Source organism: Somniosus microcephalus, chromosome 5 (assembly GCF_052327205.1).
Source record: "Somniosus microcephalus isolate GS21.2 chromosome 5, FLI_Smic_1.0, whole genome shotgun sequence".
Lineage (NCBI taxonomy): Eukaryota > Metazoa > Chordata > Chondrichthyes > Squaliformes > Somniosidae > Somniosus > Somniosus microcephalus.
This window is the reverse complement of record NC_140991.1, coordinates 89,414,814-89,431,921: the sequence shown is the minus strand read 5'-3', so window position 1 is coordinate 89,431,921 and position 17,108 is coordinate 89,414,814. Positions and strand designations below refer to the sequence as shown.

Sequence of the window (17,108 nt, the reverse complement as noted above, 5' to 3'; positions counted from 1 at the left end):
GATATTTTTTAAACTGAGTTTTCAACAGTAATAAAAGCGTGAGTGACTAAAACAGAAATATATTTCCAGTAAGCAGTCTTTGTTTTCATTTCTAACCATGTGAAGATACCAGAATCACAGGTGCACATGATTGTATATGTCTACATAAGTGATATCAATTGCCTGAAATAAAGCTTTGAGAATTCAATTTCTGTTGTGCTTTGGAAAAAACAATGGAAATCTGAAATCTTCCCATAAGCAATCCAGTTATGCTGATGGGAAGATTGCATGCTGGGTAATTTAGCCAACCTCCCACTCTTAGAATGTACAGATGTGTTTGGAAGCTCTGGCCAGCTGTTCTGGGGGACCAAGAAATTGATAAAGAAAGGGAAAATGGAATATAAGCACAAACTAGCAAAAAATATAAAAACGGATTGTAAAAGCTTCTATAGGTATGTGGAAAGGAAAAGACTGGCAAAGGTAAATTTAGGTCCTTTACAGTCAGAGACAGGAGAATTTATAATGGGGAATGTGGAAATGGCAGAGAAATTAAATAAATACTTTGTTTCTGTCTTCATGGAGGAAGACACAAAAAACCTCCCAGAAATACGAGAAAACCAAGGGTGTGGCAAGAATGAGGAACTTAAAGAAATTATTAGTAAAAAAAACAGTACTAGCAAAATTAATGGGACTAAAAGTCGATAAATCCCAAGGACCAGATGACCTACATCCTTGGGTTTTGAAAGAGGTGGCTATTGGGATAGTGGACGCATGGGTTGTCATCTTCCAAAATTCTATAGATTCTGGAACGGTTCCTGCAGATTGGAAGATAGCAAATGTAACCCCGCTATTTAAGAAAGGAGGGAGAGAGAAAATGGGGAACTACAGACCTGTTAGCCTCACATCAGTAGTTGGGGAAAATGCTGGAATCTATTAAAAGGATGCAATAACTGGGCACTTAGAAACTAATAGTAAGATTGGGCAGAGTCAACATGGATTTATGAAAGGGAAATCCTGTTTAACAAACCTATTGGAGTTCTTTTGAGGATGTAACTAGTGGAGTCGACAAAGGGAAACTGGTAGATGTGTATTTGGATTTTCAGAAGGCCTTCGATAAGGTCCCACACAAGAGGTTGGTGAACAAAATTAGGGCACATGGAATTGGGGGTAATATACTAGCATGGATTGAGAATTGGTTAATGGACAGAAAACAAAGAGTAGGGATAAACTGGTCTTTTTCAGGATGGCAGGCTGTGAGTAGTGGGGTACCGCATGGATCGGTGCTTGGGCCCCAGCTATTCACAATCTATATCAATGATTTGGATGAGGGGACTAAATGCAACATTTCCAAATTTGCTGATGATACAAAGCTAGGTGGCAGTGTCAGTTGCGATGAGGGTGTGAAGAGGCTTCAAGGGGATCTCAACAGGCTCAATGAGTGGGCAAGAACATGGCAGATGGAATATAATGTGGATAAATGTGAAGTTATCCACTTTGTAGAAAAAACAGAAAGGCAGAGTATTTCCTAAATGGTGACAGATTGGGGAATGCAGATGCTCAAAGGGACCTGGGTATCCTTGTACATGAGTCACTGAAAGTGAATGTGCAGGTGCAGCAAGCCATTAGGAAGGCAAATGGTATGCTGGCCTTCATCACGAGGATTTATATAGGGCCTTGATGAGACTACACCTGGAGTACTGTGTACAATTTTGGTCTCCTTACCTAAGGAAGGATATACTTGCCATAGAGGGAGTGCAATGAAGGTTCACCAGATTGATTCCTGGGATGGCAGGACTGTCGTATGAGAAGAGATCGAGTAAACTAGGCCTGTATTCTCTTGAATTCAGAAGAATGAGAGGGGATCTCATTGAAGCAAACAAAATTAATACAGGGCTTGATAGGGTGGATGCTGGGAGAATGTTTCCCTTGGCTGGGGAACCTAGAACCAGGGGCCACAGCCTCAGGATAAAGGGTAGGCCATTCAGGACTGAGATGAGAAGAAATTTGGTGGTGATTCTTTGGAATTCTCTACCCCAGAGGGCTATGGAGGCTCAGTCATTGGGTATATTCAAAACAGAAGTCGATAGATTTCTGACTAGTAAGGGCATCAAGGGATATGGCAATAAGGCTGGTGAATGGAGTTGAGGCAGAAGATCAGCCATGATCTCATCGAATGGCAGAGCAGGCTCGAAGGGCCGATGGCTTACTCCTGCTCCTATTTCTTATGCTCTGAGGTAAACATGTCCAGTTGAAGCTTAGGCTTTTGAGACTGGCTGATAACCATGAGGCATTAAAAGAAAATTCAATGGGCAAATGTAATCAATTGCATAATATGTAATTTTTGAATTTTTACATTTTGTTTAAACCTTATTTGGGCAATTAAAAAATTTCAGCTGCTGAAAAAAATCATGACTGAAAAGCTTTTTTCAAAAAGCCTTTTGAGTATCTCAGTTGGTTCATCAATAAACGATAACCGCAAAGTTCTTACCATTTTCCCATTATAAAATGTTGACACTTGGATAAGGTTTCACATTATAAATGTTTACATAGGCAATTGATAATGGTGTCCATAAATCTTACAGGAAGTAAGATTTGTGGGCACCCAATGAGTGCCATATGCAAGATCTTTTTATTTATATATAAATATGGTATTTCATATTTAATGTCTCTTTAATTTAATCGCTCTCCAATTTATTTATTTTTAGATTTATTTGAGGCCCTCTCAGAGCTGATCATTTTAACAGCCAGCCGTTGCTTACATGGTAAAGAGATTCGAAACCTGCTTAATGAAAAAGTTGCACAGCTCTATGCTGACCTTGATGGTGGATTTACCCATGCTGCCTGGCTTCTTCCTGGTTGGTTACCTCTTCCCAGCTTCAGGTAATGATTAGTGGGTAAAGTGGCAAATTGTACTACTCGGGTAGACTTGGGTCAAACAGAACAATTCTTTGGATTGGGTACTGTTGAGGAGAGGTTCAATAGAACTCCCATATTTTAAATTATTAATGTCCCATGTGCGTGCAGATGTGTGCATTTTAAATTTACTATTCCTGTTTTTAAAATCTGTTTATACTAGTGAATCACCTTCAGCATTCCTCATGGTGAATCAGAGGATTATGTTTTATAAGAACAAAAGCATTATACAGTGTGGAATATAATCTGTTGTTCTAGTGTGTATTGCTTTAAGGCTAGACATTGGGCCAGAAATTCGGGTCAGAGGCTTCCCGCGGGTGCAAGCCCCCGACCTGCACTTACCTAGTGCGCCGCACGTTGTGCTGTGGCCCCACGTGGGATTCTGATCCTGGGCCTCCTCCAACTGCCGGCGCGCAGTGCTTGCGTATCCCAGGGGCGCAGTTAGTTTGAAACATCCCCTGGGATCAAGTGGGCCGTGAAGAGCCAATCGTAGCAGGGAATCTCTATTCATAGATTTGACAGGAAGACATGTCAAATCTATGAAATAGAGATCGGCCCCAAAACATAACTAAAACTTCAAATACATTTTTTAAAAATCACATTTTTAAAATAACTATAAATTACATAAAATAACTGAAACAATAATTTAAATTTTTGAAAAAATTAATTAGTTTTTAACGGGGCTAAAAATAAACTTACCTTTCTTTAATGTATTTAAAAATAATAAACCTGTGGAAAAAAAAATTAAATTTACTTAATTCACTTACCTTGTTAAAAGCAGGCCTTGCGACTGCTTTTTAAAAGAGTAGCTGCTGGTGACATTCCCTCCTGGAGAAACCTGTAAAAAAAAAAAACAGAAGTTCCAGTTGTACGCGCTGCCTCTCTGGCGCACGTGTTCAACCTGTCAACCCCTTCTTTCAAGGGAATGGAAGTTCCGGATTCCCGCGCACACGCAGTGCATGCACGAAACCGGCACTTTCGTTGGCCCTACGCGTGAGTACCCAGCGCGTACTCACCCGTGGGGACCCGAATTTCTGGCCCAGTGTATGCTGCCATTCTTGAAATGTATGGTTTGGTCAGTTATAGGTCAGGTTGTTGATCAGAACCTTGCTTTTGTGTGAATGCCAATTAAGCTACATCCATTCTGGGTCCAGTATTAATAATGATACAGAAATGTGCACTGGACAGTGTGTGACATCTCGGGTGTTAATGCAGAGTTTTTAACATATTCTTAGACGTTCCAGGGCATTGCTTATGGTGAGTCAGAGAATATGGTGTTTTATAACGAGAGGATGTATATGATGTATGTCAATAGCATTTTTGATATATAGATATTGTATATAATTATTAGGCACAGAATACAAGAGTAATGAGATACATTTGTACAAGGAAATGGTTCAGCTGCAGAGTACTGTATGCAGTTTTGAGTGCTCCATTATAGAAAGAACATTAAAACCATAGTGTGTATATCAGGTAGAGGCAGGACCAGGTGGGTTGTGATGCCTTTGCTGAACTACTTTGCTGAGACTCGCTGTCTAGGCTCACTCATGAAGGTGGGCATTCCATTGAGGTATTGGGGGATTCCCAGCCTGAGGAACTGTTTCCTAGTGAGTCGTCAATGCCTTCACGAGAGGGTGAAGAAATTGGTAGATGTGGGAGGAGAAAACACACAAGTGCTGAAAAGTGCAAATGTATGTAGTGCTGGAACATATTTGTACTAGTGCAGCTTGGGGTGTTTTACATTATAATCAGATTGGTGCATATTGATGTAAGGACTTCCCACCATGTTCTCACTGCTTTGCAATTCATTCTCTCTAACTGTGGCACTTCTGTGCCCCTGTCAAATGGTTTAAAGCTGCCTTTGTATATAAGTTTCATCCACATTTTTTTTGTTCTCTTAAATCATTAAAACTTCCCTCTTTATTTCTGGATAGGCGGCGTGATAAAGCACACAGAGAAATCAAGAATATCTTCTATAAGGTAATCCAGAAACGGAGGGAGTCTAGTGAGATGGAGAATGACATATTGCAGACCTTATTGGATGCTACTTACAAGTAAGTCCTCAGCTCCGAGTACTGAAGAAGGCTTTTCTGCTTTCAAAATGTTCACTGGTTTATACAAGTGATTGAGGAGATTACTTAATGTAAATTTCTAAAAAGTAGAATTAAACCTAAAGAATTTTACATTTAACTCTTTAGTATTGAGTAATGAAGCTGAAAATTTGGAATCTTTCTCTTCATCCTGAAATGCTACTCTCCTGAATTAATGGAACCCTGTTTATGCTTGATGTACATGTATCCCAGCACCTCAGCTGAGATTAAAATACTGATCGTGATTCAAATATAAATGTTTAAAAGGCTAGGCTTTTTTTCTAAGTACATCAAAAGTATAGATTCTGATAAATATACACTTACATTTTCAAATTAGTTTTAATGAGCAATGCTGAAGTGTGTTGGAAGAGATGAACTGCATCTGCACAACATAAGCAATATGCTATATTTCTTAACTGTTATATTGGTGCAGTTTAGATTATTGTTGCTTTTCTCATACGTTTAAAAGCAGTGAATATGTTCTTGTGCTATTTGTATCATAGTCTGGAAGGATAACGATTTGACATCTTTCAAAAGGAAATTGGATATATACGTGAAAAGGAAGAGATTGCAGGGCTATGGGGAAAGAGCAGGGGAGTGGGACTAATTGAATAGCTCTTATAAAGAGCAGGCATATCACGATGGACCAACCTTCTGTGCTGTATCATTCCATGTGGTAAGCAGCAGCTTTGCACCCACTGCAACATTTTGCTGAGTTCCTGATCTCGGCTGTATTGAGTGCAATCCAGGTGCTTCTTCACAAGGATATTCTCTCTACATTCATTCTACTCATTTTGAGAGTGGCACAGACATAGGTCTAAGAGCAGGGACCTGATCTGCTCCTTCCAGTTAAGGAAAAGATGCCTGTCTTGAGATGGAAAACATGCTTTTTATTTCAGTCATTTCTTACTATAGTACTACAATTTACAGGAAACTCTTGTTTAAACGGCATCTAAATATCCGGAATTCTCTATTAACCAGCAAAATTCTCATTCCGAAAACAACACTTCAATAACCGGCAATGTTGCCGAGTCCGAGTCTCCCACGGTGGCCGAGTTGGTCAGCGGGGGTAGTTCTCCAAACTGCCACTACTCGGCTTCTTGGCGCTGTCGGAAGTCAGAACACCTCAATACCCCTGTAACAGGAGTCTGACTCTCCCGCGCTGCCGGTAGTCTCTTCTGATCCGCCATTTTACAGGGGTACTGTGTGTCTCCCACACTGCTGGTAGTCATTGCATTGCATTACCCTCAACTGGCAGTACTGTACTTAATCAAGCATCTTCCACCATCCATTTAACACAGCATTCTGTAGGTGAGTACCCAATTACTGTGTACTGCACATTTCTTGATTTTTTAATTTTTGTTTGTTAAAAATAGCCTCAGTAGATAACCCTCTCCGTCATCCGGAATTTTTGATCAACCGGCACCATCCCGGTCCCGTCGGTGCCGGATACCAAAGAGTTTCCTGTACTGTACTTTGATTTTTACATTTTTTTTTCCAGGGATGGTACTCCTCTGACCGATGATGAAATTGCAGGCATGCTTATTGGGCTGCTGTTGGCAGGGCAACATACTTCCTCCACTACCAGTGCCTGGATGGGATTTTTCTTGGCTAAAGACAAAGAGCTGCAGGAACGTTGCTACGCAGAGCAGAAAGCTGTGACTGGGGAGGACCTGCCACCACTACACTATGATCAGGTACATGCCTGACCTAAGCTGCAAAAAGTAGAAAGATTTGTAAACTATGATTGTTTAGCAGATGAACATTTAAACCCAGTTATTATAAATGCCTTTGTGTACTTCTCATTCACGTTAAAATTTGAGCATCTCTGTGGATTAGAATAGAGCTCCTACAGGCTCTGAGGTAAAGCCTGTCACACGAGGGTGATATTGTAGGGAGCACTGTTCAGGAAATTGTGGATCCGCAGCCCCTGATTTTCTACCCATTATTAAGTGAGCATTGATTTTTCCTGATCAAAGACATAGGCCGGAATTTTGCCGGCACTCAGCGGACGGGATGGGTGTTAAATTTTAAATGATTGACAGCGGGTCGGGAGCCTACTGTCACAACGCACACACTGGACTTTCCCGATGTTGGGTCTGCCAGCACTGAGCAGATTCGACAGGCAATGGCGGGGGAGGCAATTAAAATAATTACAGGCTTGTTTACAGCCGCTCCCCCAGCTTTTTGGATATGACTATAGTCGCCCACCGGTTTCCCAAACCTCATCTGTGAAGCTGAGGTGAGAGGTTAGTGCCCAGTGTTTCAGCTTCAGATGTCAAGTCAAAACTCCCAGCTGATTGAGATATGTTCCCTTAACCACTAGCTTTTATAAACTGCATTTCCACTACAGATTCAGGATGCCGCAAGTCTTTACACAAGTCTTTACACATCCAGTCTGACCTCATTACCTCTCTCCCCATTGACAGATCACTTCTGTCATCTCTACTTCACTTGCCATCTATTCCATCAGCATGGGTGCCCTTGCAACTCTCTCATCATGGTCCTCAGAATCCCACCACGTTCCGCCCCAACACCAGGCACACCAGCAGCACCAATGACAACACCAACCTTCTCCGCAATCAACTGATGCTACACAGGACAGAAGGCATCAGCACCTGACTACATTGCTGCCCGGGAGGCCAGGGATGGCCAGATTTACTTCACTTGACGCTGTACACCCTGGCTGCCGCATGATGTGCCAGGTTGGCACCACCCCACACCAACACCATAAAGCATCCCTACAATGCCCAAGCCATTCCTTTCACACTCATCAGCATTGCGGGGGGTATCGTTATGTCTCACCATTCACTGCAACTCACTAAGCCACTTCCAAAGGTGCACACAAATCTGTCCAAGAACGCAAAGTGTTGAAAATAAAAGATTTCAATGTTTGACAGCACATTAACAGAAACTTTACATGAACATTGGCTAAAACACCCAAGTGCCTACACTTGTGTGTTGTTAGTTGGTATGGCACTAGGATGAGGGTGAGTGTGAGGGGTGGCTAGTGAGATGGGGATGTGATAATGTACATAGAGAGGGATGGGTGGAGGTGCAAGGTAAGTTGGTGTGAGTAAGGATGTGCCAGGAGTAGGGTAGGGAAGGCAGAGTGATGGGGATGTGACGAGTGGCATAGCAGGATGAGGTTGAGTATGGCTTTGTACTAACATTTCGTGATCTATTGAGATCATTGAAAGGTTTGTGCCACTGCAGCCTGGTCCTCCTGACCACATCCCTGCTTGTGCCCTCCTCTGCAATGTGCAACCAGGCTGCGTAGGTCTCCTGGGGAGGTCTCTTCCGCCCATTAGAAGGGAAGAGAACCTCCCTGTGTGCTGTGACTCTCGCCATAAGCATATGGAGGGAATCATGGGAGAGCCTGGGTGCAGCCCTGCACCTCTGTGCAGTGCTTGTCCGTGTTTGCAGCACCTCAATGCTGTAGAACACTGACAGCACAAATGTCAAAATAAAGTTGGCAATGGCCCCTTTAAGGAAACAGGCTGATGACGCGTCATCAAATGACATCACCAGATCCGCGTCCTTCAATTGGCCGGCAAACTCGCTGGGTGGACTTAACAAGCCCAATCATCCGCAAGTCATTTTGGAGGCCGGGATGGAGCCAGCAGTAGGGTCGCGACCCGCCACCGATATCGCTCGCCTCGGACCCGCCGAGGTCGGGGAAATCGGGGCTTTAGCCTTCTGTTCCTTTCATGGGATGGTATTACACATTTTATTTACTTGTTTTCCCATTTTAAATAGTGTTTGTGCCCCTGAAGGTGAAGGATGGAACAATTTTAGCTTTTTTGGTACTCAGTGTCTCTCAGATTTGTACTGTTCCCAACGCCAAAGTATTTCCGGAGTAATGTGGCATGACTGCGGTACCGAGTGACTGCATTGCATCTGTCTTCACAAAAGATGAGGATGAAGTTAATGCAAAAGCAAAATACTGCGAATGCTGGAAATCTGAAATAAAATCAGAAAATGCTGGAAATACTCAGCAGGTCAGAACTGCCGAAAGGTCATCGGCCTGAAACGTTAACTCTGTTCTCTCTCCACAGATGCTGCCTGACCTGCTGAGTATTTCCAGGATGAAGTTAATGTTGAGTAGAGATGAGGGTGATAAAGATATTAGATAGCATAAAAATAGATAGAAAGGAGGTGCTAAATAGGTTTGCATCACTCAAAGTTAACAAGTCACTTGGTCCAGTTGGGATGCATCCTAGGCTGCTGAGGGAAGCTAGGGTGGAGATAGAAGAAGCTCTGGCTACAATCTTTCAATCCTCATTGAATATTGGAGTGGTGTCAGAGGACTGGAGGATTGCAAATGTTGCACCCCTCTTCAAAAAAGGGGAGCGGGATAAACCTGGTAAGTACAGGCCATTCAGTCTAATGTCAGTGGTGGGAAGACTACTAGAGACTGTTGTCGAGGACAAAATTAATTCTCACTTGGCGAAGCAAGGGACAACCAGCTTGGATTTGTTAAAGCCAAATCGTGTCTGACTAACCTGATTGAGTTCTTTGATGAAGTAACAGAGAAGGTTGATGAAGGCAGTGCAGTAGCTGGTGTAGATGCCAAAGTCAAAAACTAGAGTCTTAAACTTAAATAAAGCCAATTACGTAGGTATGAGAGGCGAGTTGGCTAAGGTAGATTGGAAAAATAGATTTAAAGGTTTGGCAGTAGATAAGTAGTGGCTAGCATTTAAAGAAATATTTCATAATTCTCAACAAAAATACATTCCATTGAGAAACAAAAACTCCACGGGGAAAGTGATCAAACCGTGGCTAACTAAAGAAGTTAAAGATAGCATTAGATTGAAAGAAGAAGCTTATAATGTTGCAAAGAATAATAGTAAGCCTGAGGATTGGGAGCGTTTCAGAAACCAGTAAAGGTTAACCAAAAAATTGATGAGGGGAAAAATAGAATGAAGAGAAAATTAGCAAGAAATCTAAAAGCAGATTGTAAGAGTTTCTACAAGTATGTAAAAAGGAAAAGAGTAGCAAAAGTAAACGTGGTCCCTTAGAGGCTGAGACAGGAGAAATTATTATGGGGAATAAGGAAATGGCAGAAATGTTAAACAAATATTTTGTATCTGTCTTCACAGTAGAAGACACAAAAAAATACCAAAAATGGTGGGGAACCAAGGGGCTAATGAGGGTGAGAAACTTAACGTAATTAATATAAGTAGAGAAAATATACTAGAGAAACTAATGGGACTAAAAGCCGACAAATCCCCTGGACCTGACAGCCTACATCCTAGGGCTCTAAAAGCGGTGGCTGTAGAGATAGTGGATGCATTGGTTTTGATCTTCCAAAATTCCCCAGATTCTGGAATGGTCCCAGCGGATTGGAAGGTAGCAAATGTAACACCGCTATTCAAGAAAGGAGGGAGAGAAAAAACAGGGAACTACAGGCCAGTTAGCCTGACATCAGTCGTCGGGAAAATGCTGGAATCCATTGTTAAGGAAGTGGTATCAGGGCATTTAGAAAATCATAACACGATTAGGCAGAATCAACATGGTTTTATGAAAGAGAAATAGTGTTTGACAAATTTATTAAGAGTTTTTTGAGGATATAACTAGCAGGGTAGATAAAGGGGAACCAATGGATGTAGTGTATTTGGATTTCCAAAAGGCATTTGATAAAGTGCCACATAAAAGATTATTACACAAGATTAGGGCTCATGGAGTTGGGGTAATATAGTAGCATGGATAGAGGATTGGTTAACGGACAGAAAACAGAGAGTAGGGATAAACAGATCTTTATCAAGTTGGCAGGCTGTAACTAGTGGGGTTCCGCAAGGATCAGTGTTGGGGCCTCAGCTATTTACAATCTATATTACTGTAATGACCCAGATGAAGGGACCGAGTGTAATGTATCCAAGTTTGCTGATGATACCAAGCTAGGTGGGAGAGTAAGCTGTGAGGAGAACGCAGAGAGTCTGCAAAGGGACAGATAGACTAAGTGAGTGGGCAGTAAGGTGGCAGATGGCATATGATGTAGGGAAATGTGAGGTTATTCACTTTGGTAGGAAGAATAGAAAAACAGAATATTTTTTAAATGGTGAGAAACTTTCAAATGTTGGTGTTCCAGAGAGATTTCGGTGTCCTCGTGCAAGAAACACAGAAAGCTAGCATGCAGGTACAGCAAGCAATAAGGAAGGCAAATGTCATGTTGGCCTTTATTGCAAGGGGGTTGGAGTATAAGAGTAAGGAAGTCTTACTACAATTGTACAGGGCCTTGGTGAGACCACACCTGGAGTACTGTGCACAGTTTTGGTCTCCTTATCTAAGGAAGGATATACTTGCCTTGGAGGCGGTGCAACGAAGGTTCACTAGATTGATTCCTGGGATGAGAGGGCTGTCCTACGATAAGAGATTGTGTAGAATGGGCCTATACTCACTGGAGTTTAGAAGAATGAGAGGTGATTTCATTGAAACACAAGATCCTGAAAGGGATTGACAGGGTAGATGCTGAGAGGTTGTTTCCCCTGGCTGGAGTGTCTAGAACCAGGAGGCATAGTCTCAGAATAAGGGGTAGGCCAGTTAAGACTGAGGTGAGGAAGAATTTCTTCACTCAGAGGGTTGTGAATCTTTGGAATTCTCTGCCCCAGAGGGCTGTGAATGCTGAGTCTGAGTATATTCAAGGCTGAGATAGATAGATTTTTAGATCAGGCGGGAAAGTGGATTTGAGGTCGATGATCAGCCATGATCTTATGGAATGGCGGAGCAGGCTCGAGGGGCCATATGGCCTACTCCTGCTCTTCTTTATGTTATATATTGACTTTCAAAAGGCATTTGTACCACAGAACCGACTTATTTGGACACTAGAAGCACATGATATTAAAAGGACGGTGCGTACGTAATTGGCTATGGGATAGGAAGCAGAGAGTAGTGGTGAACGGATGTTTTTCTGACTGGAGAGAAGTGTGCAGTGTGGTCCCCCGGGGTCAGCATTAGGGCCATTGTTTTTCTTGTTCTATATAAATGGTACAATTTTAAAGGGGGTGCAAGAACAGAGAGACATGAGTGTGTTTGTGCACAAATCTTTGAAGGTGGCAGGACAGGTTAAAAAAGCAGTTAATAAAGAAAGCATATGAGATCCTGGGCTTTATAAATAGAGGCATAGAGTACAAAAGCCTGGAAGTTGTGCTAAACCTATATAAAACACTAGTTCGGCCCCAGCTGGAGTATTGTGTCCAATTCTGGGCATCACACTTTAGGAAGGACATGAAGACTTTAGTGAGGGTACAGAAGAGATTTACTAGAATGGTTCCAGGGATGAGGGTTCCAGTTACATAGATAGACTGGAGAAGCTGGGGTTGTTCGCCTTAGAGCAGAGAAAGCTAAGAGATTTGATAGGTATTTAAAATCATGAAGGGTTCAGATAAAGTAAGTAAAGATAAACTGTTTTCAATGGCTAAAGGGTTGATAACCAGAGGGCACAGATTTAAGGTGATTGTCAAAAGAACCAGAAGGCAACATGAGGATTTGGAATGCACTGGGTGGTGGAAACAGATTCAATAGTAGCTTTCAAAAGGGAATTAGATAACTACTTGAAGGAGAAAACAATTTGCGGGGGACAGGGACGAGCCGAGGTGCTCTTGCAGAAAGCCGGCTCGACAGGCTGAATGGCCTTCTTCCGTGCTATAACCATTCTATGATCTTTACCAGCAAGTCCCCTTAACCTTAAAGTACCCCTGTGAATATTTCCTTTTCCAACCATTGCTATGGTCCACTTTAGTACCAGTATCACTGATGAATTATGTGCCTTTTTATGCTTGTGGACTTGATTTGAGAAATTCTTGTAAATCACCTGTAACATTAAATTTTATTTTTTATCATTTGATTGCAAGGGGAACAGGACAAAATAAATAGTGGCCTAGGGCTGACCTGGGATAGATTCATTAGTGATTAATGCAAAGCCAGCATCAAGCTTATTTTTGGTTTCTTTGTAGCTGAAGGACATGAGTTTGTTGGATCGCTGCTTAAAGGAAACACTAAGGCTTCGTCCTCCAATAATGACGATGATGAGGATGGCAAGAACTCCACAGGTGCGTACGAGCCTGAGGAAATAACAATTAGGCCTAGAAATTCAGTGGTTTGCGCCAGCCGCTAGCGCCTTAGGAGGAGGCGATGTGGGGTGCTAAGCAGCTAGCGCCCGGGCGCAGCGCGATCTGCGCCTCTCGCGAACTTCAGTTAAGATTTAGCGGCGGCGCAAAGCATTTGCGCGCGCTCAGCTGCGTGCGCATATCCTGACGTCATTTCATGGTGCAACGCCCCTTGTGCGCCCCAAACCGGAAATTCAGTGGCGCCGGCCTATTGTGCGCCTGGCGCCCCTAGCGACTGGTAGAGGGGAACGGTTCCCAGTCGCTGCGGGGCGCGGGGGGCGCTAATTAAAGGGCACTCCTCCTGCAGTATAAATGGCAGTCATTTTGCACCACCCCTTCTTTGTGAGACGGATCTTTGGAGAGAGACAAAGGTAGAGAGGTTTCTGGTTTGGCTCAACACTCGCACAGGTACTTGTGGCTTCAGGCCACAGCTTTGCACTTGTCTTTAACTTCAGAGCCATAGCATTGATTGGAAACATATAATGGGGGCTGCAATGGGTGGAAACTTTGGGCTTCTCCATTGCATTCAAAGGGCTCAGAGACGCCGTGAGAGAGTGTCAGTCATGGCCAGACGGAGAAGGGGCAACAGGCGTCGGCAAAGGAGGCCTTACCCACCCAGGGTATACCGCCAGCAGTTCTCATATCTGAACATGTCTGAGGAGCAGTGTGTTCGGAGGCTGCGATTCAGAAGGGCGGTGGTCACTGAGATCTGCCACCTGCTTTGCGGAGATCTGCAGCCACAGCTGAGGAGCAGGACGTCTCTGTCGGTGGCAGTGAAGGTGACGGTGTCTCTCAACTTCTATGCCACCGGCTCCTTCCAATCCGCTACTGGGGACATTGCCAACATCTCCCAGTTTGCGGTACATTGCTGCATCCACCAGGTGACCAATGCCCTTTTCAGTAGGAGACGTCAGTTCATCTCCTTCTCCATGACCGTTGACAAGCAGCAACAGCGTGCAATGGGCTTTGCAGCATTAGCGGGCTTCCCCATGGTGCAGGGCGCCATTGACTGCACGCATGTGGCTTTGTGGGCACCTCTAGAGAATGCCGAGGATTACCGCAACTGGAAGGGCTACCATTCGCTCAACGTGCAGTTGGTGTGTGACCACAGGCAGCTCATCCTAGCTGTCAATGCCCGCTTTCCAGGCAGCAGCCACGATGCCTTCATCCTGCGCCAGACTTGTGGCAGACATGTTCGAGGCCCAGCCTCACCCACGAGGATGGCTTCTCGGGGACAAAGGCTATCCTTTGTGCACCTGGCTGATGACCCCGCTCCATGCGCCCAGCACCCCTGCTGAAGAGGGAAACAATGACAGCCATCAAGCAACCAGGAACATCATTGAGCAAACAATTGGCGTCCTGAAGCAACGGTTCCGCTGTCTGGATCGTTCCGGAGGAGCCCTACAGTACTCGCCTGAGCGAGTCTCCCATTTCGTTGTCGTGTGCTGCATGCTGCACAACCTGGCTATCCGCAGGACTCAGCCACTGCCACCAGACATTGGACGACCACCAGAGGAGGAGGAGGAGGAGGACCAGCACAGGAGGGAGGCAGAAAGTGCAAGGGCCGCCCGTCGGCGGCTTATTGCACGTCAGTTCTAGGCCCCCTCTCAGGGAATGGCTTGTGCCAATGGCAGAAGATGAATGTAGCCACTCCACAAGCCCTCAGCCGAGCAGGGCAACCAGGACTTCCAAAAGAAAGCATGGACAGTGCGATTTAAGAAAATTTATTACTATGATACCTCTGTGCCCTTCCCACATAACAAACTAATGGAGAGAATCCCCCCCCCAAAAAACACAAACAGACCAGTCTCGGCCTTTACAAGTAAAACAAATAGACCAGTCTCGGCCTTTCCAAAAACACAAATAGACCAGTCTCGGCCTTTCCAAAAACACAAATAGACCAGTCTCGGCCTTTACAAGTAAAACAAATACACCAGTATCGGCCTTTACAAGTAAAACAAAACATTTGGCCACACCTTCTACTTTTTCCCCTGCGAGGGTGATGCGTTTCGCATCCGTGACTGGCCCCTACCCGCCCTGCAGCTCCTCCTCAATGGGACCCCAGTGGCTGCAGCAAGGCTGGGGGAAGGCAGCTGAGGGTCAGATGGTGAGACGGCAGATGCCCTTGGGGGTCGGCCTGGACCAGCTCTGGGCCTGGAGGGGCTGGCTGCTGACTGCTCCAACTCTGCTTGGGCGGCAGCAGTCTGTCCAGCGGCTGGTGGCAGCTGCAATAGAGGAGTGACAGTTTTGGCTACAGGAATGCTGCCAACCTGACAGATCACAGGTACTCCCTGGTCGGCTGATACATTGGCACTCGCACGGGCCAGCACTGCAGCATGCGCAGCAATCTGCTGAAGCACAGACTGCTGGGCTGCCGCGGCGCGGCGAGTGCCCTGGCGATGCCTGGCCGATCCAGCGAGGGTGGCAGCAGTTAGTGCCCGTGTGGCCCTGGTCTGTGTCCGCATGACACCAGCCAGTGAATGCACGGCACGACTGAGCACTTGGCTAGAAGCCGCCTGTGATGCAGCGAAGTCCTGCTGACTCCTAGCCTGTGCTGCTGCGAAGTCCTGCAGACTCCTGGCCTGTGCTGCCCCGAATTCCTGCACACTCCTTGACAGTGACTCTGTGGAGTCAGGCATCCTTGCCACTGCAGCCATGAGTTTAGTGTGCCTGCGCTAAGCCTGGGCGCCCATTTCCGCTAGGATCCGCACCTCCTCTGCGCTCACCGTAGCAGGACTGGAGGCCGCACTCACCCTCCGGGGAGAAGGCCGCCGAGCTTCCCCACCCCTCCCGCGTTGCTGCAGCCCGCTGGTCCCCGGAGCTTCACTATCCTCCAAACCTTCCCCCCTGCTCCCCTCCAGGGAAGACGTGTCACCATCATGGCCATGGGCTGCCTCGGCTGAGGATGTCCCTGATGGTCTGGCTTCCTCTTCCTCCTCCTCTATGTCTGACTCGGACACAGTGCCAGCTTGAGGGGCCACCTCCTCACCTGGCGAGTCACCATCTGAAAGCAGGGAGGCACAAGAGTTGCTTTAGAGTGAGGACAGGGCGGCAGCGAGGGAGGCATCAGTGCTGCTATGCACTACATTGGTTCGATAGTGGCAAAGGATGCTGGTGTGAGGCGCAAGTGGAAAGAGAGAGGTCAAAAAGGTGATGCCCTTACCATTGGGGCCCACAACAGGGTCGGCATCTCCACTGGCGACGGGGCCAATCAGCCGGCCTGACATAATGCGCTCCACACGCTGCTCCAGGTCGCAGAGCTGTTTGAGGTCAGGATGGCCTCCCCCGGTCTGACGCTGCTGCCTTCGGTTGTGCGCCAGCTTGCCCTGCAAGAGAAAGGACGGCCTCTAAGTACAGTGTGAAGCCCTGATCTTGTCTGCACTGCTTCCCATGGTGGACTAGCCCTGACAGTGTGAAGCCCTGATCTTGTCTGCACTGCCTCCCATGGTGGACTAGCCCTGACAGTGTGAAGCCCTGATCTTGTCTGCACTGCCTCCCATGGTGGACTAGCCCTGACAGTGTGAAGCCCTGATCTTGTCTGCACTGCCTCCCATGGTGGACTAGCCCTGACAGTGTGAAGCCCTGATCTTGTCTGCACTGCCTCCCATGGTGGACTAGCCCGGAGTGTGAAGCCCTGATCTTGTCTGCAGTGCCTCCCATGGTGGAATAGCCTGACTGTGTAAAGTCCTGAATGTGCAAGTGATTTTCATGACAGTCCCATAGCTGCTGGATGAGGGCTGGGCATTAGGGCTTTCAGGTCTCTTTGCCCATAAACTGAGGTGCACATGCAGGGATGAGGAGGACACTGGAAAAGATACTCACCCTGACAACCCGAGTGAGGTCGTTGAACTTTTTTCGGCATTGTACAGGAGTCCTGGCAACCACGCTGTTGGAGGTCACCCTGTTTGACACCTCCCTCCAGGCTTTCCGATAGGCGCTGGGCAGCGGCCTCCTGCCACCTTCAGGGAACAGGACATGGCGCCTGCGCTCCACTGCGACAACCAGCACCCTCAGGTCA

General features: G+C 45.8%; 1 protein-coding gene across 2 annotated transcripts in view; it reads left to right on the top strand.

Annotated features, from left to right (window-relative positions):
* The window catches only part of cyp51a1 (cytochrome P450 family 51 subfamily A member 1), a 42,628-nt gene that overhangs the window by 20,716 nt on the left and 4,804 nt on the right, over positions 1 to 17,108 (top strand). For both annotated transcript variants that reach the window (XM_085987962.1, XM_085987960.1), the window contains 4 exons: positions 2,685 to 2,859; positions 4,827 to 4,946; positions 6,484 to 6,679; positions 12,938 to 13,033. In XM_085987962.1, coding sequence (XP_085844088.1) covers positions 2,685 to 2,859; positions 4,827 to 4,946; positions 6,484 to 6,679; positions 12,938 to 13,033 — 587 coding nt within the window. The remainder of the gene's footprint in view (positions 1 to 2,684; positions 2,860 to 4,826; positions 4,947 to 6,483; positions 6,680 to 12,937; positions 13,034 to 17,108) is intronic.